This window comes from Falco punctatus (assembly GCF_963210335.1).
Source record: "Falco punctatus genome assembly, chromosome: 12".
Taxonomy (NCBI): domain Eukaryota; kingdom Metazoa; phylum Chordata; class Aves; order Falconiformes; family Falconidae; genus Falco; species Falco punctatus.
The window spans coordinates 28,950,819-28,976,590 of record NC_137592.1 but is presented as its reverse complement, the minus strand read 5'-3'; the positions used below and the strand labels follow the sequence as shown (position 1 = coordinate 28,976,590).

The following is a 25,772-nucleotide window of genomic DNA, read 5'->3' as shown; positions in this document are numbered from 1 at the left end:
CAATGATAGGGCAGTTCCATCAACTGACTGATGAACTTTGTGCAGGTTACCTGAATAATTGGTGAAATGGTGAGTGCAAACCTAGTGAGTCTCAAAGGAGTGGATGTGAGGTGGGAGTTACGTGTCTAAAACATTGCTGTACACCACTTTAAAGAAGGTAGTGGTTTTGGCAAACAGAGGACCTGCCACTTCACAGGTTCTCGTATTCATTGTGCAAGGTCAAAGGTAACGTTAAGCAGAATCAACCAGGGGTTCTCCTCTACTGAATGACATACACAGGAGAAGGGAAGTTTTTGGGGAAACAGCTACTCTGAAACTCTTTTCTCAGAAACAAGGTCCAAACCTGCTCTAGAATCTGGTGATATTAGGAGTGTATAGGTTATCCATCCACTGTTTGCTGATAGTATACAGTACCTGAATTAACAGTTCGAATGTGTCCTCTGGCCGTTACAAATTCTCCAGAGACTAGCCCATATAAGCTTTTCTCATCAGAGACCCAGCCCCAGGTGCTCTAATTTAGCTTCGGTATGTTCTGGTTTCAGACATGGTCATTGTTGCCTGTCGTTCTCTGTGTAACTTGGAATTATAGAAATGTCTACATTAAAATAATGGTTCTGTGAGCTGAGAATTTACCCTGAGCATTTTAGAATATCAACACACACATTGCTCTGCACAATTACAGCTGCTCAATACTTGAAGGATTCATCTGAAGAACAAAATACGTATAAGTGGATTGATAAATGTTAGCTCAGTCGAGTTCTGTTAATACCGTGCTGAAGGAAAAATCATTGTCTAATTATAAATTCCAGCGGACTGCCTTATAATCTGAAGATGGTAGTATAATACATTTACTTGCTTAATTTTAAGAGGCTGTGGTGTTCCCTTTCAGCTAGTGTGCATTGATCTTTTTGTATTTAAGTGAATAGTGTGATGAGTTTTAGAATAGGGACCTTTCTAATTCTATTTCATTTTATTTCTTAGCCAAAGTGAAAGGGAAGAATTTGAAACAGAGTTCAAACAGAAGTATGAACGAGAAAAGATTCTGCTGACAGAGGAAAACAAAAAACTTTCAAATGAACTTGATAAGGTAAGTGCTGTTGAGTTCTGAGCTTACTATGCTATGTACAGATTGGACAATATAGAACTGTATTGTTATTATTAACTCTTAATTGATAGCAGAACTTGATATTACACGAAAAGTTATTAGTATTTTATTTTAATAGAGAGTATCTAGATGCATCTGAACTTGAGTGTGTGCACTTATATGTATATATACGTGTGTGTATTTATGTGTAGGAATTGAGTTAGATGGTCTTACGGTTCATTAAGATTCACTTTAGACAATACCTTAAGGCAACAGAAAAGGATGATTTCATTGTATGACCCAAATATAAGAATACATAGTTAATGATGTGATTATTTAGAGTATATTTGCATCTCAATTGCTGTGAAATAACAGGGCTCCTCCCACCCATTGAGATTAAGTGTTACTTTGAGATATTAAAAAAAAAATACAAATGATAAGGCATATTAATTGAAGCGTGTTGGGCAAGGAATAATTATGTTTTGTGCATTTAGATTATCTCTTTATTGTTCACTTTGATAGGTTATTCAAGGTCATTTTGGATTAGCCAAGTCTTGTTAAACTTGTCTCTTCTTTTTTTAATACATCACAATTTCTAAAAATATGATGAAAGTACGGTGTTCTTCAAAGTAAGCATGTTTGCATGTCAGTGTTCAAATTAAAGTATATTTTCATACCAGTGTAAGATGCATATTATATATGCCTATATGTAGGCTTAGTCCAAGAACAGTAATAGGCTAGTCACTTTGATAGGTTTTCTGCTTGATGTTTCTTTCTTTTTCTTTTTTTCTTTTAATTTGATTAGCTTTATATTTTTCTTGTCAAATGACATTTACTAAATAGTCTTATTTTAATTATAAGCCTATTTAAATGATAAAATATGGAGTGGAGTACTCCAGGAGTAAAAAACAGAATACATTTAAACCAGATTTATTTTTTTTTTTCATCGTTTTGATTTGTTAATGTATTTCAGTACTAAAAGAAGCCTTTCACGTGAGATGCATTCTCCTAAGCAGGCCTTCCTATAAAGTCTATCTGATCTCCAATTCCAGTTTGACTTTATGAATAATTATTTAACATAATGAAGGTTTAGTTCCCAATACCAACTCAGGTTAGCTGTGGCTTTTGTCTTGCAGAATGTGCAGGCATGAATGACAGCTGTGTGAATGCGAGAGGTTAATTGCTAGGTATAACATATTGTACTTACAGATGTGCATTTAATTTCAATTTCCCTGTCTGCAAGTAAGTAAAATGAAAAATAGGGGAATGTGAAACACCTGGAGAATCTCAGGACTGACTTGTGCCTGAAACTGTTAAAGCCTCTCATTCTCCATGGTTACTAAACAAGGGAGAGGTTTGGCAGTTTTATCTGAGCTACAACAGTTTTTGTGCCCTTGGTTTGCTCTTTTAATGTAGTTTTTTCTTTATAGAACATTCCACACCTATATGGTCAAAGCAGAAATCTTCTAAAAGTTATAGAGGTATTTGGAGACTAATTCTCAGAAAACTAATTAATTTGCTAGAGCAAAAATATAGTTCTAGTCCTCAAAAATGGCCTTTCAGTACAGCTAAGGTCATACATGAGAAGAGATTCTGGCGTTTATTGTTACGTGGTGTTTATTGTGGTGGGTAATACCCATTTTTAAAGCAGATGCATGATGTGGGAGAGGAGAAGACGTGGCTTTTGAGGCTGCGTAGATATGGAGTCGCAGCAGCTCATACTTTTAACAAGCTGTTTGAATTCTCATTCAGCTCACCACCATGTTTGAGAGGCTGAGTATGAATAACCGGCAGCTGGAAGAAGAGATGAGAGACCTGGCTGATAAAAAGGAGTCCGTGGCCCACTGGGAGGCCCAAATTACTGAGATCATCCAATGGTGAGTACGCTGCTCTAGTGCCACTGCAGAAACCCCTCGGTATGTGGTAGGGCAGTTACTGAGGTTTTGCCGTTGCATATGGCGCTTGTAAGTGCTTAGGTGGAGTCTCACACCCGCCTGGGATTCTGCTGTATGTTCGCTGGAGATTTTAATAATTATCCAAATCTGGAACTTGGTGTTCCTCCTTAAGAGCGAAAGTGTCTTACCAAATACAACTTTTTTAAGTGCAGAAGACTCGTGGCCATTGGGTGTGGCTTGCGGCTTTGGAAGAATGCTGGAAGGAGTCATGTGCTGAGCTCACGCCTCCGAGAGGGAGCAAGCCTGGGAAAAGCAAGCGCTGAGAGTATTTGTGTCTCGGCATTAATTTCCTTCATCTGCTTGGCATGTGGCAGAATGAAACAAATACAGTGTAACTTTTATGTGATTTTTTTATAAGGAGGGCATTTGAGACTACCACAAAGCCAGTCAAGTGATGTTTCTAATAATACTTTTGCTAAATAATGACATTATGTTTCTAAAGTCTTCTGTCCGGTTCTAGTAAATTAAGAGGGGGTGGGGAAAGCCCAAGTTGAAACTATTAAGAGAAAAAGATGGTTTTATCTAGGTGGCCTTTATTTTTCCTCTCCATGCCTGCTTCTCTCCCCTCCCTTTTTATGGTCCATTGCAGTGTTTAGCATCCACAAAAGCAGTTTACATCGAGACAGGTTTTTTTACAGCTCATCCAATTCTGGAAAGATTCCTTCATCATATACTAATCTTTTTTTGTTTACTACTTGATCATTTTTGCCCCCCATTTTTCCTTTCTCATGTTAGTGAAAAAATCTGATTTGTTGTGTCAAAGCAAAAAAGGGAAACATTTGCTTTGTGAAATCTATTTTGGTATTGTTGCAATGTCAGTATAATTTTGTTGTCCAAATACAGAGAAGTTTGTCAGTTGAATATAGCCATGTGAATATGTAACAAGAAGGAAGGGAAGTTGTTTGGGTTTCTGGAAGTGTTTTAAACAGCGTTTGTTACATAAAATAATGTAACGCTGATCGGTCCATAGTGTCTCAAGGCATTGTATTTGTAGCAGAGGTTAAAAAACTCAAAGGGTCCACTTTGGGCATGTTCCTTTTCAGTCCTGTCTCTCTTAACTGTGAGTGTAGTCGACAGCCCGTGTCACAGAAATTATAAAAAAAAAAAACCCATAAAAGTTGTTTAAAACAGTTAATTTCTAGCCAATCAGAAATACTTATTGAGAAAAAAATCAAGGTAAAGAGAGACAAGTCGTCTGTTTCGCATTCCATATTTTTTTAAGGCAATGCTTCTCTGCTTACTGCACCGAAGTAACCAAACCCCTTTTTTCAGATTTACGTTTGAAAGCACTCATAAAACTTGGCAGTTCTGGAAAAAGACAAGTCAGAATTAGTTGTGGACTGTTTTACTTAGCACTATGTAAAAATGTACCAACAGCCATTAAGAATGCCCTTTCTGCAGTTTATGGGTGTTTAATATTTTAAGATGTACTACTGATGTGGTTCAGGTATATGATAAAGCATCTTGCATGTATTAGAGATGTCACTGGGGTGGTAAAGGAGTTTGGGATCGAGGTTTTTGTTACATCTACAGATACTTAATGAAAAAAGATTAGGAACATGCAAGACTAACTTTTTGAATGAAAGATACTATTTCACTGATCCCTTATGATAAAAAGTATGAAACTAAAAATTGAAGAATTACGTAAAAAGAAAAAATAATAAATTGTGGGCAAAGTTAAAGGAGATTAAAAAAATATCTGGCTTGGTTCCAGTTTTTAATCACTGTACACGTCTCAGTTTTCTCTCTATACTTCTCTCTGCTTATGATAAGGTTTTTTTAGCTATGAGAAGCCTTATTTTGACTCACATTTTTTTCTTATGTTTAGATTTTCCGTGTGTTACTTAGATAATCTGGTCAGGTCCATCTGCTGTCCTTAGAATTCAGCACTGCACACTGAGACTAGGTCCTGCTCTGAGGATTTTTTGCTGTGGAATGTGGGGTGCTATATGAAGTATTTAAATACCTGTAATACCAATAAACCTTTCAAAAGAAAAAAAAAAACAACTAATTTTGAGGAAAACTAGTTGTATTAAATCAGTCACAAGTCTATGTTTTCCTCAGAAGAGCACGCAATTTAAATCCATGCCTGTCCACCTCTTCAGTATGGAGTTAACAGAGTAGGTTAGAGCTCGTAGGTTCCTTCAAAACTAACATTTTTTTCACATAATATTACATTAAAATATGTGGTTTGGGTGCGTATGTTCCACCTTTTAAAAATGGGTTTTGCCTACCATCATCTTTTTGTACTGTGATTCATGAAGGATAGGAGGCAGTAGATGGAATTAATTACTGGTTTTGTAAACAGTTTGCTCAGCTGCCTATGGTAGTTGAAGGGCTTTGTTCCAGCCCTGGTTTGGGTAACGCAAGCCCAAGGAGTCTCTGACTTCCTTGGAGTGCTCTGCCATTTAATAGATCTCGCTCAGGAAATCTGCCCCACTACTCAAATCCACGTTTTGGATGGTTTCTTCATGACTCCTCGGGCCTTTCTCTAAATCATTATTTCTTTCAGATTTTATAACTTGCAAGTAATTTTAATGGCCTATCATGTTCCTTTTAGCCTGTCCCTGCTTTTTTACTTTGCTATCTTGCATCTTTTTTAGGGCAAATGTACAAAAGCCGTTTTATTTTTGCTTTTGTTATCCCAAGATGCCATAAATATAGCCAGAATTTCAACATAAACACTTGAATCAAACTTCCATTGCAAATTCTACTGTAGTAGCAGTAGACCCTCACAGATTATTCAGCCTTAATGGAGCTACTATATTTACAAGTTAATATTAGCCAAATCACTCATCATTCCTTGACAAGAGTAAGAAATATTGAGGCTTTTATAGTCGGCTATAAATTTTCCTGTGGGAGGTGGGAAAGAGATTCATTGCGTTGGAGGTTAATGCAGTCACTTTAAAAAGGAATCTTTCAAATAGCCATGGTATGATATTTCTGTTCTGTTGCAGAAAGGAGGTTGGTGGAAATCTTGGTAGTGATTCCCAGAGTACTTGGCAAGAATCTTAACTTACTAGTCGCTCTGAGAGGGATTCATGTAACAAAGTTCTAGGAGTCCTAAGGTAGCCAACGAAAATCCCATTACTAGTACTGTAGAAGTCTGTTTTGCACCACACTGATTGAAAAGGAAGCCTAGACAACTATTTCAAATGAAGAATTCTGTATTGTTGAGTATATTTATATGGGTGAGCTAAATCCTACCTGATTTACCTACAGAGTGGATGTTAGGCTTTGATTCAGCTGGCCTGACACTGTGACTTACTGTTTACCAGAAGATTCAGTTAATGTTTTCCTTGTTGACTAGATATTTTTTCCAATCAACTGTGGTTGATTTTATCTTAATTACTGATTTTGTTTAAAAAAACAAAACCAAAAATCAACCAACCCAAAAAGCCAACCCGAAAAACCTCCCCAAACGCATCTACATTAAATCAAACATAAAAAAGCCCTGAAGTTTTGGTTCTGGTTTGTTTTGGGTTTTTTTTGGTTTTTTGTTTTGTTTTGTTTTTTGTTTTAATCTGGTTGCTCTCAGAAGAAAGCACGCGCAAATTGTGGGAAAGGTTTAGCAAAAGTTCTAGGAAAATTCAACTGTAAAACTCAAAACATGAAAAATCCTGAGATGCATTGTGTTTGAGGTAAGAATAATCAGAATTATCTGTAACAGAAATTTTGGAGGGCAGAGGGAATTTCAGGGTTTGGGAGCAAAGTGTCGAAAATTTTTAGAGAAGTTTTAAATTTTGTTGGAGAGGGCAGGGGGGAAATGAAAAATTAAGTTGGAGCCTTTGAGCATAGTGATACAAAGACAGAAATTTAAAAGCATTGAGAAACTCCAGGAGAATTAGGAGTCACAGCTCTCAGACTCCCTTGGGATTTTAAATCAAGTAAGATGCAGCTTGACGTAAGACCCTCAGGCTTTAAGACTCCTCCTGTTCAGCAAAGAACTCTAGTCTTCCTGGTCCATTTTGTACTGTAAAGTACCCCAGACAGAGACCTAGAGGCTGCCTTTCTGAGCAGCGTGACACACAGCATACTAGATACTAGTCAATGGTTATTTGAAGGTTGCCATGATGTTGCTCCAAAAAAAGAGCTAAATTTAATTTTACAAAATTTGTACTTTATCATTGTTCTAGGTTCTTTACAGTTAATGAACTAAGCTTGCAAGGGCACTAACGTTATAGGTGGAAACAGAACAGTTAATCTAATCTGAATTTTCAGTAAAGAAAGTACTCTGAGTGGAACCTGAAAAACTTTTCTTCCATAGGTCTTTTGCTGTGCTTGTTAGGGCTCTCTGTAAGAAGGGGGGAAGAAGAGAAACATCAGTAAGAGTAACTTTACCATTCTTGCTCTAGCTTTTTTTTAAAAAAGCCAACCAAACAGAACCAACAACAACAAAAAAACCACAAACAGTATCAAATCAGAAAAAACCTGTCAAGGGCACCTGGGTTCACACGTTTAATCAGTGTCTGTCATTATCTAGAGCATGCTGCCATCTAGTGGACAGCAAAACTTACCTCGGCTCCAAATTGTACTCCTCCTGTCTTTAAGATTCTGAGTTTTCTTGAACTCTATAGATTTTTTGCAAAGATTGACTTTAGATTTAGATTTTAATTTTCTAGATTTCTACATGTTCTATGGAACATCTTTCTGAGGTTTTTGCATGTGGAGCTTTTCAGCATTTAGAGCCTGAAGGTTCTGTGTGTCATAATTAACTGAAGTGTGTTCTCAGCCTCTGTAAGGAGGGATCTATATGGCATGATAAAAACTGACAAAGAAATTGGACATTTAAAGTTTCTCAGCTTTAATTAGAAAAGTTAAAAAATAAGGCACCGATTAAATTCTATTTTTAATCTGACATTGTCCCTTTTTTTCGGCAAAGGTTTTACACATCGTTAAAAAGAGAGATCAAACACTGATTCCTAAATCTGTTTTCCCTGCTTGTACATCAGGAAAACTTACTTTCTGACCTTGAGAGTCTCACATTCTTTTTATTCCTGCTTATACTCTTTTTCTTTTTACTGTGTATTTAATGATGCATCTTCTTCACACACACACACACACACACACACACACACACACCCCCCCGAAAGCATCTTCTGCTACTTCTCACATCTTTTGCCCACTCTTATACACTGAGTGATTTGTATAGGCCAAGACTATCTGTGGCTGGTCGTCAAAATGTGCCATCCGGAATGTTGTGGGGAAAAAAGTTGGTGTGCTGCTTGCACTGAGCTCTAATGTGCCTTGGGAAAAATAGTGACTCGTTAATATCTAAACTCTTACTGACTTTAGTGTCAGCAGTGCCTTTTTTCTAGGTACCTCTTGAACTAAATCGTAAGCAGGAGACAAAGATAAAGCCCAAAGCATGAATAACTGTTTGCTTTTTCATGTTGGGTGTGTGTGTTGTGGCAAAGGTTGCTGGTTTTGCATTAGCCTCCCCTGTATTAAAGCAATCTTCCTTACAGAAATGTTAAACTGCACGCCCAGAAGTCACCACAACATGCAGGTGTTTTGCCCGTAGCTTTCACATTGTGATCTTGCCCTAAGGCCACTATGGAAAAGCTCTTCTGTTCCTCCCTTGCCCGTGGCTGTTCAAACTATGTGTTTTCTGTCTTTCTTGCCTCCTGGTGACTGTAAGTCTTCATTGAGACATTATATTATTTTTATTAATTAATGGCAGACTTGCAGGTAGCACCATTTCCATGTTCACTGTGTGTAGCATCAACCAGAGAAACTTCCCGGAGTGCCTTAAAGGCACAGAGCGGGCATCGATCACGTCCTGCAGAGAGGTCACGGTGAGACAAATTCAACCATCTGGAGAACTCTCATCTCCAGTCCAACATACTCGGGATTTTGGTTACTAAGGAAAGATCAGGAAACCAGGATAAGTTCATTTCTGTGAAATGGAAAAGCTATTTTCCCACTTTCGTATAAGTTATTTAAAACTATGTGAGGTTCATGACTTAGAGCACATCCTAAATGTTTCTGTGGTCAGTGTTGATAGGGCTAACTGTGATCGCGCTGTGGTGGCAGACTGCCGGTCTCCCAGGCCAGCTTGGAGACTGGGGCATGCCCTGCTCTTGCAGAGCTGGGTTTGTTCTGTGGGCAAGCGGAGGGGTGATGCTCGGAGCCAGGCAGGTAAGGGGAAAGGAACTGGGGGGAGGCTGGCTGCTTGTTTGCTTTAGGGTTTTCGTAAGCTACTTGGTTTCAGTCAGGTCATTTTTTAGCAACTTTCTTTTCTATGGTAATAACTTGAGGCAAAGTGAAGAAAGAACCTTCTGCTGTGATTTATCACAGAAAGTTGGTTTTTTCTCTTTGTAACTGATGATCAAAGAATTGGAACAACAGATGTGTCTCCTCCTTGATGTCTTTACACCCAGGAAAACATGTCTTGATAGACAGCTCGAGGGATGAGAGAGCCTCTTCTGGCTTATGCTGCTTAATGGCATTAGAATTAGACTCTCCCTATTTATTTAGCATTTCTTGAAATAACTTTGATTCTATTAGTTCTCATAATCAGCTGAAACATTAAGGTCAACCACTAGTTCCAATATTATGTGGGTAGCTGCACTGTTGATTATTGGTTATAAATTTTGTCTTTACTCCTTAAAATTAGGTTGAATCCTGAAAGGTTTCTTTCCCACAGTCTCAATTTCAGATACTGAGACATATATTACATACTTAGATATGTAGTTCTTCCATTTTTATTCCTGATCTTAGTGATATGTGTATTTTTAATGGAACTCTGCAAAGCAGCAAAGGCTTAGTTCTATGTGGTTTTCTGTGGGTTTTTATTATTATTTCCTTATGGTTTATGATTTTGTTCTGTATTCTGCTTTGTTCTGTTTCTGGTTGCTATTCTGTTGAAGGGACTTTGGGTTTTTTTCTTTAGGTTCTTCTTTTTAAAACACCTTTTTCTTATGTAATTGTTTAGGGTAAGTGATGAAAAGGATGCTCGAGGTTATCTGCAAGCCTTGGCCTCTAAAATGACAGAAGAGCTAGAGGCCCTGAGGAACTCCAGTTTGGGTGCAAGAGCTACAGTAAGATTCTACTTCCATAATCCAGATTTTTTTTATTTTTTTTATTTTTTTTATTTAATAAAGACCACTAATTTGATAGTTTCAGCTGCAGTAATAACTTGTCTGTAGAGTGTCTTTGTTAGGCAGAAGTTAAGACTTTCCTAGAGTTTCCCTTCTGAATAACTGAATAACAAATCTATTGTTTATCAATTAATTGAACACCAAATCTTTATAATGTGTTTTTATCTATGATACTGTTTAAGTAGCTAGTTTATATATTAGTTTGTTGAAGGAAATCTATACTATGGGTCATGAAAGTCTTAAAAGTCTTTCACTTGTGAAATGTGAGTGTTCTTCATGGCTGTCATTTCAGTTGAGGCACAAAAGTTCAATTCACAGAATCTCTTTGCATTTGAGATCATGACAGCATCAAATGTTCATCTTGCCTATTTAGTACTTGAGTTTAAAAGGAGTAATAGTAATAACAATATTCTTAATTTTTCAGGTTTTGATTACTTTGGAATTAATGACCTCTTACATTAAGAATATAAGTCTGAAAAACATAATTGTTGAAGTTACTTATATTCCTCATTTTCAGCTTTCTTTCCTCTTATTCTTTCTTCTCTCTCTCTTCTTTTTATTTTTTACTAGGACATGCCTTGGAAGATGCGCCGCTTTGCAAAACTGGATATGTCTGCAAGGTTGGAGCTACAGTCTGCTCTTGATGCTGAAATCCGAGCCAAACAGGCTATTCAGGATGAGTTGAATAAAGTCAAAGCTTCCTGTATATCTACAGAGTGGTAAGACTGACTTGTCCTGGTGGAAATTAATGTCAGTACCTCCCAGGGAGTGTCATCAAATCATGATTTTAAGAATCTTGTCTGTCAAAATTTCCTAGCAAATGATACACCAGTTTCTTACATCTGAATGTGAAAAAAGACCATCTCTCTCTTCATTGTGTAAGCAGTTGAACACTTACTGGGAAAACTTGAAATCTAGAAGACTTTCAGAGGGGACACTTTCTCTTCAGCCGTATAATCTCTCCTAATTGTGATAGCAAGTTCAAATGCAAGCAGCGTTTGGATTTGTGTCTCAGCACATACTCTCTTCCATTCTATTGATAGCTGCATTGGCTTAGCCGCCAAAAATCAGTTACGGCTTACTGATTTGCACGGTAATAAGATTTGGTTATGGGAGATCGTGAATTCTTTAATTCCTTCCTCAGACATCCCCCCTCCCCTCCCAAAATCAAAATTTATTCTGAGCTGGGTAAATGCCTGAAGCAGGGATTAGTAGGAAGACATTCCATTTCTAGGTCTCCAGCTTCAATCTAGCTCGGAGCACTGACTTGTTTTGCAGCTTTAGGAAAGCAGTTGGACAGAGCCGAGATTGAAATACGTTATCTGTAAAGTGGGGATACCTTGTCCCCCTGACTTGGATGTTTCGGAGGCGAGGTAATATGATGATAAGAGGCATGGTAGACCCCCTAAGAACAGGAGAACCAGTGTTTACTTTGATAAGCAAGGATGAGAAGTGTGGTAGAAATGGGATTTATTGAATTTGAAGTACTGTTACCTGTCAGCTGTGAATCACAACTAACTGTAAAGTAACTAAGAAAATAGTTCAAAATAACCTGTTAGTATCACAGGCACTGTGAATTAACAAAAAAAACCAAACCATTTTTAAGCATAAAAATACACATGGTCTTTTTTTTTTTTTTTTTTTTTTTCTCATTCACAGGATACAGGCTCACACAAATACTCGGAAACGCAAGCCTATTTAATGGCTAAACAGGGGCCATTAATTGCTTGTTCTGTTTTTGGGTTTTGGGTTTTTTTTAAGACAGTGTACTAAACAGATCCCAGTAGATTTCTGAATTCATTCTGGCATTTGATGACATCATGAAGCTTGTTGGGCATTAATTTTTAAATTGCATGCAAAGATTGACAGAAGTGACTTGTTATCATGGGTTCTCAACGTTTACATAGGTTTTTTGTTTGTATTTTTCTTTGAAGTAAATTGCAAGAATCTGAGAAGAAGAACATGGAACTGTTGACAGATATTGAAAGGCTGAAGAAGGAGACAGAAGAGCTTAGATCAGAAAAGGGTATGGCAACTGATATCCAAGTAAATAATACGTTTCTCATTGGTGGGTACATCTTATCAATTAAATGTCACCTTGCAACTAAAATAAGATACCAACAGACTCTGGCATACAAAATGTGAGCACAACAACTGCATGTTAAGATGTACCCACAGCAGTTGCATTTGCACTTGTAATACCCTCGGTTTTGTTGATACACTTGAACCAGTAAGGTATTATTTGAGTTGGGACTGCATTATTCTTATTTGGTATATGTATATGTATAGTGATCTACTGCCAGAAAACTGTTAGAACTGCAGATATATTTATAATCTTTTTCCCCTTTATGATGGTTGAAGGTATTTAGATTTCAATACTGATCTTGGTGTTCTTCATCTATGAATGTTTTGGTCCTGTCTACACAGAGAGTAAACAACTGCATAGGCCTTCATAGCATTTATGTGTTTCTGGGATGACTGTTGATTGGCTTTGTAACTGCATAGTGAGCAGTGAGTGTGGTGATGTTTGCTTTGCTGTGGTACTGAGAGTATGTTCTGGAATTTCTAGTGCATCTGTCTAACAGTATTTCGCATTGTTGCTGAGAGAAGAGACTTTTTGGCAATTCTGAAATGAAAAAAAAAATCATTAAGAGATGATTAATGATCTGGCTGATTCTTTGCAGTTCCCGTAGTAGCTCTAATAGTTGTATCTTTGGAGTCACATGGGAAGAAGTGATTTTTCAGGCCAAACAGAATTACCTAATTTTCTGTAGGGAACTGTTTGAACTCCAGAGTTTCAAAACTTTGGCAACAATTGCTGCATAGGGATGTCAGATATTGTTCAGCCTTTGCAACCTAATGGCATGTTGATCAATAATGCATTGTAGTTAACATTTTTCTCCTATATATAGGCCTCCAAGTGCTGGTTGACTGGTATAAATAATACAAACCTACACAGAACATTAAAAAATGACTGGTACCAATTAGCAAATAAGAGTTAGGGAAATAATACTTGTTCATCTCGATGCTTAGCCCTGATAACCAGGCTTATGCTTCTTCCAAGTCCTTGCAGAGGAACTCTTGATAGCATCTCCCTGGAGACAATAGTGCTTTGTCATGTTTAGCTTTCGTTTATAGATTCCTGAACCATCTTAAATACTGTGCATGGTTACTTGACTTCTGAAATCTTCATTTGTGGTAAATGATACGTTAAGAAATTATAATTAATAATTTACCCTGTATTTTTTGCAGTGTTTAAAACCTTATTGTTTTTGTGAAAATAGACATTTACTCCTTTCTAAAAAAAAAAAAAAAAAAGGGAAGAAAACAGACCGTTAAAGAATTAAGTTAGTTATGCATTTTGCCAGAAGTAAATGAAGATTCTACTGCAACTAATCAAATACTTTGATAGAAATATACCTTAATACAAAATCCTTGTCATCTTTGGACGTGGTTTTCTATATAAGGAGAAATATATTGATGTTTGAATCATGAACTGTATGGAGGATTCAGATGTAGTCGATGTACAGTGGTAGAGTGACTTCTTGATGTGTGGAAATTGATTTCTGGGAAGGGATTACTTAGATTAGCACTTGCATCCTTTGCTCTTTATAAATGTATTCCAGAAACTTAGAGGGTTGGGGAAGAAGATTACTAAAAATGATTCTGTAAAGTAGCAGGTAGTTTGAGAACTGTTTTGAGTATTTTACTGGGGTTTCAGTGTATTTATTTTTAAGAGAAGAAAGGCTTATTTGTAACATCTTTGTTCACTGTGGGTTGTATTTGGAGCAAACAGGGTGATGTAGCTAGTTAGAGCAAGACATTCACATTTTTTATAAGAAATAAATGACCTTTGATACTATCAGTCTTCTGTGACGTGCAGAGTCCTGCAGGCTCTGGTCATAATAAGTATATATATAATGTAATATATATGTTATAGTGTTCAGGAACCTAGAGTTTGTGCACATCTGTGATTTATAAACACCCACACACCAATTTGAATTATGCCCCAACGAAAAGAAGGGGAAAAAAATACATCATTGGAAGCAAGTTAAAACAACAGTCAAGATGTGCCAGCCTCTGCAGCTGCAGTGGATGCAGCGTTCCTGCTCTGCTTACTGGCAGAAAACCACGTAAATGGCACAGCGTGACAGAGATATTTTAAGCTTTACCCAGGATTGTTACTCCTGGGCATTCAAAAGTGAGAGGTGGCAGACAGGCATAGAGCATGAATCAAGGAACCCGTATTATTTGGAAATGCAGCGTGTTCCCCCCAACAGTCTGTTCTGTACAGTTTTGTGTTTTGTACATGTTTTGTGGTTACCTCACTGTTGGCTACAGCTGTCTTGTCACAGCAGCCTATCCAGCGTGTGACTGGAGCAGGGGTGACACCTGCTGCATTGCTGTCTATGTCTGTATGTCCTGCAGCGCGTGTTGCAAGTGGACATAAGGACATTAGAACCTTCTGCATAAATAGACCCTGTACTTACAGTGTGTTTTTATGTTGAATTCACACCACACACATCCTGGCTTGGAGAAGGTTAATTAAACATACACTGCTTGCTTAGTGGGTGTATGTCTATTAAAAAAAATCTGCTCTGAAAACACACCAAATGTGACAACTCGTTTCAAAATGTGTAGGTGTGTCAGGTGGATACTCAAACCCTGATTCAACAAGGCAAAGGTCCTCCATGAAAAGGTCATTTTTCTGTAGCTTAAAAACCTGCTGCTGTTTTCTAGGTGTAAAGCACCAAGACTCACAGAATTCTTTCTTGGCATTTTTGAATGCGCCTACCTCTGCTCTGGATCAATTTGAAGTAAGTGTACAGCTATTCTAACTCTCTGTTAGTGGAATTGCAGCTGTTATGTGCAGGTTATATCATATTTGCTGAGAGTTTGCTACTGTGTTTTAATCACATTGCCCCATTTATATTTGTATATAATAATATGTGAAAATTGTGTCATTTACCGCGCTGGCTGTCTTACCGTGAACAGTAGTAGTGATAGTGAATTCTCTCTCAAATCTTGAATGCTGAAATTTGCTGATTTTTGTATTGAACCTGAAAAGCATAGTTGTTTAAATGGCCTTTCTTTCTATTCAGAAAAATCCTAAGTAGTGCAGCTACTGGTTTGGTAAAAATGAGAGGAAATACATGAATAATCCCTGAATGTGTTCCGTGAAGTCATCGGTACTGTATATTTATTAGGTTGTTTTCATCTTCTGTTCATTTTACACAGATTGTAAAATCCAGATAATTACTATTTATCTCTTCTCCACAGATCCTATATACTTAAATAAAGCTGGCTAATTCCTTTGTCACATTTAGGCAAAAGACCAGCTTAAGTAGAAAACCTGAAAAAAACCTGAAATGATACTGTGTATCTCATATCTTCTTTTTTTAATGAACAGTAAGCAATGCATCATTTTCCATTTGAAAGAACAGCTGGGGTGAAACTCAATTCAGAGGATGGGACAAGGCACCTCCTTTACAGTTATACATTGGTCTAAAATTTGCCCCTGTTTTTTTCCTGATGGGTGTGCAAAGTCATCACATTTAGCCATGAAAGAGCTTTTGTTATTGATGTGTCAAAATTTACTTTCTTTTCATTGCATATTCATTACTTCATTGTTCTCTCTTGAAGTCCTCACAATTAATACAATTTTAAAATTTGTTTTTTCATCGTTTGTCTTATAAGTTACTTTCAGTATGAAATTCCTGTTGGAGTGTAGCAATATTATTTTATTGAGTGAATGCTGGAAAAACATTGGGTTTTATACAGGTAGTTTATTGATTAATTGTCTGTGAAAGGCAATTAATGAGAGCTCACAGAGATAACTGTTACAGGCAATAGTTATTTACAGTTCTTTATTTTTGCAATTTTATTTATACTGAACAGTTTTCTTCATCCATCTCTTTCTCTCTCTCTCTCTTTTTTTTATTGCTGTTTTCATTAAAATAGGATTCCTTTTCCTCCTCTTCATCCTCATTGATTGATTTTATGGATGACGTAAGTCTTTGACTTTCAAACCAGTAAAATCCTCAGTAACAGAAATCAGCTGATTGATTTGGAATATTCAAACATTAATGCAGTCAAAAAAATCTGCAAGTGCAGTGGAGAACAGGTTATTTCTATAATAGTATACTTACACCTATTTATATAGGTAGATGTTCCATTTTAAAGTAAATGCTTTTCTTTAGGTGCAGGTGAAGAATTCTTAACTGCAAACAGTTTTTCAAATGGGGAGAAGCTGCTTTTGGGCCTTTTCTACCAATACAGCCTGTGGAAACTGGTTCCAAAATCACTGGCACACTTAATTCATTTAGTTCTGTTGCTTCCTGTTACTACTTTATGATTAATTGCTTCCAAAAGTTTTCTGATCACTTCAGCGAAAATGTTTTCCTTGCATACAGTTAATTCCTGTTTGCTCAAATAAAATAGTCTGGGTTTTAGCCTATATTGTAAGAGGTAATTTTCATTATAACTGAAGTGATCTTACTACTTTTTATTGTCATTTGAGATGCTGGTTTTGTGTCAGGACAGCGTTTAAATATTTACCCCAGTTAATTGCTTACTAAAGGAACTGAGTTAAAAGCTGAAAACTGACTCATTATATTTCTTCCAGACTGGAATAGTAGGCACATAAAAATAAACAATAATAAGCTTTCTAAAATCAACGTATGCATCCATGGTAGAGAACCATCTGTTACAACTCTGTAGGTGTATTGTGTGTGTACATCTGTGTGTGCTTGTATATATGTGTCTGCACATACACACATATATATATACATATGTATTTACAATAGTATAATCCTATTTGCATTAAAATGTGATATAATTAATTTTATTCTAGAAATGTCTGCTCTGAAGGGTGTAACAAAGAGGGTATAGTTTATGGGCCTATTCTACTGATGACATTTCCTTTCACAAACTCTGAAAGAATGTTTTTCTTCTAGATGCTTTTTTTTTTTTTCTGTAAAACAGGTATATACCTTTGAGAAAATGTGAAGGTACCGTAAAGGTACAGAAAAAATTTGTGGTACCATAGTAGATGGTATTTACCTGCATTTTTGTATAGCATGTAGAAAACCTCTATTTTGCTGATGTTGTTGGAATTTTCTTTGACAAAAAGAGTAGTTTCCTGTCATGTTAAGTCTACAATAAATGAATAATATTTATATCCTTTAACTGGATTAAAGGAATGTTCTCTATGTTGCCTGAGTATTAGGAACACTTGGTTTGAATCAGCAGGTTCTTTCGTTGAAAGTTACCTTTAAAAATATCTTAATATTCTCTTCTAAAACTTGTTACCAGAGAAATCAGTGTGGCAGAGTAGCTGATGATACTCTGTTTTGAAAGAGGAGACTTGGGACAAGACAGTTTTTTGTGGTTGCTATCTAGTTAGTTTTGAAGGACATCAGTACTTTATTCTGTTTTTATTGTTGGTTGGTGTTTTGTTTTTGTTTTTTTAAAGGTGGCAGCATTTTTTTTTCACAAGCATTTTGACATCATGTTTATCTTCTTAGCTATGCAAGTAATTTTCAACTGCTGGTATACATCCTTTAAGGCATTCTTCCTAATTGGTCCACCCAGATCAAATCTTTTCAGATACCCATTTTTTAGTCTTAGATAAAACTGTAGGTATTCATGTGTATATTGTTGCACGTGGATGACTTACTACATGCAGAGTCAAACTTCCCCTGTTACAGCTTCAATCTGAGTCCGACAGGAACATTTTTTTCTCAGTTGCATTGGGCAGGAGTACATTGCTGGGCTGGGCTGGCCAGTGGCTAACGTCTCTAACACCAGGGCAGAATTCTTTCTCGTCTGGCAAAGCTGCAGAAGAAGAGCGTTGACTGTTCAAAGATGAGAAGAGTATCTTGCAGACAAATGCAAGACTTTTTGAGCTACCTGTCTTTATGAGAAAGAGAAATAAAGCTGATGTCCACATTAATAGGAGAAAGGTGTTTAAAGTCAGTTCTGCATCTTTCATTTATTGGACAATTACTTGATTCATTCGTAGAGAGATTCATAACATATAGCCTCTGAATTATCAAAATGAATGGTTATTTATGTTTTAGCTCATAGAGTTGGTTCTACATCAATGTGTTAGTCAGACTCTAAATGAAATCATTAAATACAAATATATTAAAAATTCCTCCCCAGTGAATGTGACCTCCATTCCCTTCACAGTGTCTCTTTTTGGCAGCAGTTACCTTGACGGGCAGCATGTCTTCTAGCATCTCAAGAATTAACCTGTGCTCAGTCAAACCTGAGAAGTGTGTGGGTTCTTTATGTTAAGACCAAAGAAGAATTACAAGTCCTCAGGCCAGACTCATGCAGTGCTGCAATATCGCATGGGTTTCAGGAAAGCCTCTCCTGTAATCAAGAACCCCAAGTAAATATTACTAACGGCCCATATTGTTTCTTCAGCCTCAGGTGCTTCATTAGAAATGACAAGAGTGTAAAATAATATGCAGTTGCAGTTACATAGCATTCTTTGCAACGTCTCTGACGTCTGTGTAACATACAGTTGTGTAAGCAGTACTGCGCTCGGCCCACTGATTACATTTGGAGATTACTAGGGTGGGTATGTCATGTGTCAGCCATCCCAGTAACAGAATTGCTTATAGCACTCTGAATGACAAGTTAATTCTAATTTTTTTCAATGAGGAAAACAGTAGCTTTGCAATTTCTACTGAAGAGAAGTAAAAATAGATGTCCTGCTGCCTCTGTAGCCTGCAGATGCTGAGCAAGAACCATGGTTGCTCACTGTTCAGATGAGTAGCACTCACTGTTGGTTCCAGCTGTCCCTCCTTGAAAACATACTTCATCAGGTTGGCAGAGCTGGTGCCTAAATCCTCACAGCTGCGAAAGCCCACACATTGAGAAATGATCCTTGTATCCCCTGTGGACACAGCAGGGTGCAAAGGGGCATAGGAACATGTTTTACTGTCCCTGGTGTCTGATTTTGGTGGGGAGGGAAGTCATCCCCAATGACTCTGATGAACTGATTTCTAAACATTTGCCACTGTTTCTCCTGTGTGCTGCAGGCTGTCTCTCAGTAATATCTTCTAAGTCTCCTGTGTTCATTACAGGTGTGGGGGTTTTGCCAGGTGGATTTTGTGTATCTCACTAGCTATTAGAAGCAATCAACTTGTTTTATCTAAAGATGATTATTTAATAACAATAAAGTGGAATCCTATTATTTTCCCACTTGCTAGAAAATACTGGTTTTCCCCTGTTATCAACACATTACAAATTAAAAATGTATTTCTTAAATCATCCTGCAATCTGTCCTCATATACAGTTGCCGTGGGCTGTGGTTAAACTAAACAAATCTGAACTTTTTAAATACCTACAGAATAAATCAAGCTCTGAATCAAGTTATTAAACAGAATAAGCCATAGTATATAGCATGTGGTGAGAGCCCTGACTACCTGCACATTCATAATTAAGTTTAGAATAATTCTGGTTCTTACTGATACTTTACATTGGACATATTGTGCCTCAAAGAGATTGCTTTATTTATCTTGTTCAAAGTACAGAGATGCTAACTGCAAATTATTAGTATAACATAGTCTGCAGTTCAGTCCTGTGCAAAAATGCAAACTTTAAAATAATTGTTCCTTTTTTTATGTTTCATTCCTCCTGTTGCCCCAGAATATCTTGTTTTCAAAATACTTGTAAAAATGACCATGTCTCTGTGTGTCTAAATGCTACCTCTGGAGATACAGAGTGACGATTTCTGAGCTGATGTGTGTCACTGTTTCGTTTTGTAACATATTCTCCTCCTTTCTTTGTTAAAGCGCTCTCCTTCCTGTACTCCAGCTAACAAAGGCAGACGTGTAAGAGGCTGTCTTACTCTATGTGGCCCTTTATTTTTTGCCTGTTTTGTACATGCCTTTGTTTAATGTATGGATTGTGTATTTACCTCACTGCATGTCTTGTGCTCCTGCTACCGTTTGCTGCTGCTGCTGTGCTTTTTGTTGTTTTATAGCTGTGGGCTAAAAGCTTTTGGAGTGTTCAATTTGGTAATCCTATGGGCAGAATATCACAGTAACTAGAGAAGATGCTTTGGGTACTTCCTCATTTCAATGTGAAAGTTTTTTGTGGAAGCTGATCAAGTAGGCGCAGGTTGGGAAGATGGGCAAATGTCAAATAAGGGCCTGGTTTTTCCCTTGCCCTCAGCGGAGGGCATGTGTCGAGTTACGGGAATTGCCTATACAGGTTGGGCGTTTGGCAGGCATGTCATAGCAAAGGGTAGAAAATATCACAGTACAGAAACAAACAAACGGGAAGTGGGCAACTGAGTAAATTGGAGCATCAAGGAGGGCAGGAAAAATTCATACAAGGAAAGCAGAAGGATGTCTTGTAGTCCTGTTAAGCTGGAAAGCTCTACGGTGTTTCAAAAATCAAGGTGGATTTTTAACATGGTGTTATCAAAGCTTTGTCAGACTGCATTTGTAGCAGATACACTATGTCCATTTTCAACTCATACTGCCACTTTTGTTTCTTTTACACATGCATGACAATAGGAATAAGAAAGTATACAAAGCATTTATATTGAATATTTAATAAATAAGCAATAATACCCAACAGCTCTAAGAGTGCCCTTACCTGTGCAGTTCAAAGCACGCCGCTGTGTCTTAGGCCAGCATCCTTGGGTTTGTTGGCTGTGGCTCCAATTCCAAAGGCCATCTCTCCTCAAGATGTGTTTATACACAGGCCAGCTTTGGCTCAGACATACACAGGTGACACTGTGGAGACAGCTAAGCACAGGCCTGTGGAAGACAACAAGGCTGTTACAGATTGGTAGGAAATACTGAAATATGCTTTTGATAAACCAGTGGATTTGTTTGATTTTAATGGTGTTAATGTGGTCCACGTAAGCTTTTGGCCATAGTTGAGTCAGGTTGCTTTAGTTCTTCTCATTAAAGCAAGGAACCTGGAGCAACACAGCTTAAGGCCCTGTTTCTGCAGTAAAGGTGGTGGTTAAAATTCCGTTCAAATTCTGTAATGGTAGATCAGGTTCTGTGCGTTTTGTGGGCTTTTTATGTTCCGTAAGTAAAGTAAAAATACATTTGTTACTGGTTCAACATTTGTCTCCAACCACAAAGGCTTTGTAGCACATTCCAGAAAAATTCCATCATTCATATCATGCTTGTACTAAAATGAAGAGACACCATGAAAATTCTTTGGTATGCAATGCTGCTTTGAAAAGGAAAGCCTTTGGAGTATCTGGAAACATTTGTGAAATGATAGATTAGATCTCTGAGTTTAACTTGCAGAAGAAAAGGAATGTCTGTTCCTTGCCGCAGAAAATTTGCCTGTAGTTACTTATTTGGCATATTTTTTAATTACACTTAAGAAGAAAGTAAAATTGTTGGAGGTCTTTGAGTGGACTCCAAGTTATCACATGTTTAGACTCAATTTAAAAAAGACAAAGTTTAAAATAATTGAAATAGTGTTACGTGTCTGGGGATTTGCTACTTAAAGGCATCAATGTTTCTAATACTGGATAAAGCTTCCAATTATTTGCTTCTGATAAACCTGAGCACAAAATGTTTGCTTTACTGCTGATTTTTGCCTCAATGCTTGAAACACATGATCTATGTGTAGAAAACAGGTGTATTCCAGTGTGAGAATTTGCCATTTTCATTAGAGAAATGCTTACAGGCATCTTAATGTGCCTAAGTTGACTAAGCTGATGAGCATTTTCGACCAGATAATTTTTTTTTTAAGGCTATGATAGCACTAGAAGCCATCTAACTTAACTCGCTAGTATTAAAAAAAAAGGGGGGGGTGGAGAGAGAGAGAAAGAAAAACCAGCAACTGCACCTGTTCGCTACCATGACTGAGTTTCTGGAGGACAGGACTGTATATGCATGTATAAGATTAGCTTGGCTATCTTACTCCCAAAAAGCAGTAAAGTTTGTGCAATTCTTAGTATGGTGTCAATGGTAAATGAGATAAAAAACAGTGGAATGTTCATATGCTTTCTGTAAACATTGCTGCATATTTGAGTTTGTGTGCAAGCTAGCCACATACTTTGTGATGGGGAACCGATGACAGCATTGCTCCAGAAAAGCCAGGCATGCAATGAAGGCTTCTGTAGGCTTCCAGCTTTTAGTTTTACTATTAGTGGAGAAAAGCATCCTCATCTTGCGATAATTTTTTTTTCCATATAAATTTACATAGAAAACTTTGATATGGACATGTCTTGTTTTCAAGGAAGGATCCTGCATTCTCTGATTTTTTCAGTTGCACTGACAGAAGATGACTTGTTATCCAAGTTAACTGGTACCTATATGCCTTGTTGTTCAGTGTAGTTCTGTGTTGGGCTTAGTTTCATTGTCTTATCAAGGAGTAAGAAAATATTCCCCTGAAGAAACTGAATTCCTGGTAAGGATGTTTTTGGAGTTCAAATGGGGTAGAAAAAAATAGCAGTTCTTTGTGAATATAATTAACACTAACCTCAGAAAGTATGTTGTTTGCTCTGCCTTTTCTCCTTATTTACTCCTAAATGTATTTGCAGTGATTTACATGGGCTATGTGGGAATTCACTTGTGACAAATCTTTATTACCAGTGGACAAAACCCAGCAGAAAATATTCACCCTTTGAAAATGCTGAGTTACAGGTCTCTTCAAGTGTTTATCAGGCCCCTGAACTAGCAGCTCTTATGCATGTGCTCACCTCTCAGCAGAAGCCTTGGCGTGTTCATTTTCAATAATTTTCATTGCATTTTTAAACTATAATTAGGGATTTGCTTAAAACTGAATTTTTATCCTCTCAGTTCTCTCTTAGGAATTCTACTGCTCACTTACGTTATTTTGGCAAGAGTTGAGAATTCATTTTTAATGATGTCTTTGATTTATTTTTTTTTGGTTGTGTTTTTTTTTTCCCCCTCTTGATTTGTTCTCCTAGATTGATTCAGTGGAGAATTTTACGTTGTCTAATACTCCATCACGGGATGAAGATAGCAAGTCTCACCTCCATTCAAGATCCAGATCTCCTTCTACAGCTAGTGAGATTGAACCAATCGAGGTACTCCAGTGTTGACAAATTTCTGTCTTCTTTTAGGAGTGACAGTTTCACTCATGTAAAAATTGCTACTGCAAATCCTTTTGTTTAGAATGAAGCTCGTTCCTCTGCAGTGAGGCTCTTTAGGACCTTGTAATAACCTTCTGCACCAGTGGTGAATGGCATTTAGGGGAATGTTGCATGTCCTTTCCCATACGGCTAGGGTGGGTGGGCTAGGGGTGGGAACTATATTGAATCAGTTGTTAGATACAGTCTCTCTTCATAAAACATCCTCAGTCGTGAGTATTTAAGAAATGATGGCACGAAGTTAAATGTTGTACTGTAGTTTGTAAGAGCAGACTTTGGAGTCCTGCTGTGAAAGCCTTTTCAATACGAAATACTAGCCAGGCTCTGCAGCTGTGATAGTGTATCCCCTTTCCCTGTTAAAAAATTTAACTGATTATTTTACATTAGAAAAGATTCAATCACATGTTTAAGATAATACAAAGTTACTTTTGACATTTAGGAGATTAATCTTACATGTAATTTTGCTGAAAAATAAGATTTGGTTTTCCGAGTCCTTTTCTGTGTTAATCAGATTGATTGCTTGTATGTTTGCAGGTGGGGTGGGTGGGACGTTGCAGTCTTTTTCCTTCATTCAGGCTGTCTTTGATACTGTGTACTTGATGCCTCATTGATCCTTTGGGGGCTATGTTCAGGTTACAGATCATCCTCCCCGTTCAATTCACACTCCAACCATGAGGACAGCGTATATTGGATCAGGACTCTCTGCACCAAAGGTATTCAGTCAAGTGTTCACACTTTTTATAAGGTAGAGGGGAAAATAGCACTCCTGGGCAACAGCTTCAGGAGAGCTGTTTGTCACAGCAATCTTACCAGAACTGCCTAGAAGGATTGTTTATATGGAAGCTGGTTGCTTTCTAAAATTCGAAACCCCTCATTCCTACATTATGTGGTTTGACAAGTTGTACTAGGCACACAGGAATCTGATTTTAAGAAAAATGGTAATTTGTAAATTAGAAAGAGATAAATGAACCAGGATGTAAAGAAACGAAAAGACTTCCTAGAAGGGGGGTGTTTCCTGGCATGTGTCTGACCAACCTGCCCTTTATCTCTGTATACAATAAAACTCATGTCACTGTGGGACAGTCTCAGATTAGCACATCCGTGAGCTGATTAGATGCTTATTTTTGAGAAAAGGCAAAGTGTAAGCCTAAAATGAAACCATAGATTTGCATTTTTTATAAGCAGTGTAGAGTGAGAACAACAGCCAGCACTGGACTGGGAGAAGGAATTCCCGTCTTTCTGTCTTCGGGCTTTTTACTTGCATAAATACTGATTCTGCGTCAGTTGTTGAAATTATTTTGCTGTTGGCCAAATAAGCCAGTCAACGTATGATAATTCACAGCGAATTCTGTATATTCAAGCAAATGAAGAATAAGATACTAGCTACAGAAGGAAAAATTACCCCATAAAAGTTTCAGAAGTGCCCCAACGGCTTAGTAATCTCCTCGATATTTAAAAAAATGACAGTTTTTCTGCAACTAATCAGTGAAGTAAATAAGTCTTTCTGATAGATCTGTTTCTCTGATTTGATAAATTGCAAAACAGCAAAAGACTTCATTTGTGTAAAGGAAAGCTAAAAAGTTTGAGCAGACAGTGTTCTTTGGCAGCATCTTAGTAAATCAGTTAAAAAATACTGTAAGTGCACTTGGAATCCTGTGAAACATTCTACTGTGCATATAATTCAATTTTTGAAAATACTTTGCTCAGGAAGTTATGATTGGCTTTCTAATTTATTATGTTCCCTAAAGAACCTTCTTACTTTATGATTCCATTAGTTTTTAAAGCTAAGTATTGTTTCCCTGCAAGTTTTGAAACAAGGCATCCATCTGTAGACAGACATCCATCTGTAGACAGGCTTCCATTGTAACAGGAAAACTGTTCCTGGAGATGCATGAGGTTTGAGCCCTTAGCTGTGATATCTTATGCTGGGAAAACCAGGCAAGTGATAAAAATGTTAATATACCTAAACAGTAAAGTATTCTGCAAAATTGTCTTATTTCAGATCACATGTATTATCCAAGTTACTTGGATAGCCTTTATGTTCACCCTATGCTGTATGATTTCTCCACCTACCAGTTGTTACTTTGCTGGGGTTTTTTTTGGTTGGTTTTTGTTTTGGTTTTTTTTTTTTGGAAAAGCAAAGCAGCATTCTGGATTTTATATAAGGCCTTTTATGAATCATACTACCACATTATGTAGTCATTTAGCCTTGATATCATAGCATCAGCTCTGCCATCCTTAAGGGGAGAGAATTAAAACATTTAACTCATGTTGTCTGCGTTCCCAAAAACTAACAGAAGACAGTCCCTTTTAAAATCAACTTCGTCTGTACTCTTGCTTTTGATTTGCGTGTTCTGAAGTTGCCTGTGCTTGCCACCACAAAACTGAACTCTGTCATGCTTTCTAAAAATTAGAATTTTGAAAAAGTTGGGATATTTTTCTTTGAACTTTGGCAACAGTCCTTACAGAGGAGCACTGAATTTGCAGCTTAGAAAATACTGTGGTAGGTTAACTTTGGC

The 25,772-nt window shown here is 37.2% G+C and overlaps 1 protein-coding gene across 7 annotated transcripts in view; it reads left to right on the top strand.

Annotated features, from left to right (window-relative positions):
- CDC42BPA (CDC42 binding protein kinase alpha) overlaps positions 1–25,772 on the top strand; it is a 188,876-nt gene that overhangs the window by 130,969 nt on the left and 32,135 nt on the right. For 4 of the 7 annotated variants that reach the window (XM_080408786.1, XM_080408783.1, XM_080408789.1 and 1 more), the window contains exons 17-26: positions 982–1,087; positions 2,837–2,961; positions 9,977–10,082; positions 10,713–10,861; positions 12,077–12,168; positions 14,883–14,959; positions 16,104–16,151; positions 19,952–19,990; positions 23,071–23,190; positions 23,886–23,966. In XM_080408786.1, coding sequence (XP_080264912.1) covers positions 982–1,087; positions 2,837–2,961; positions 9,977–10,082; positions 10,713–10,861; positions 12,077–12,168; positions 14,883–14,959; positions 16,104–16,151; positions 19,952–19,990; positions 23,071–23,190; positions 23,886–23,966 — 943 coding nt within the window. The remainder of the gene's footprint in view (positions 1–981; positions 1,088–2,836; positions 2,962–9,976; positions 10,083–10,712; positions 10,862–12,076; positions 12,169–14,882; positions 14,960–16,103; positions 16,152–19,951; positions 19,991–23,070; positions 23,191–23,885; positions 23,967–25,772) is intronic. The other 3 variants (XM_080408787.1, XM_080408785.1, XM_080408784.1) reach the window with 2 other exon arrangements.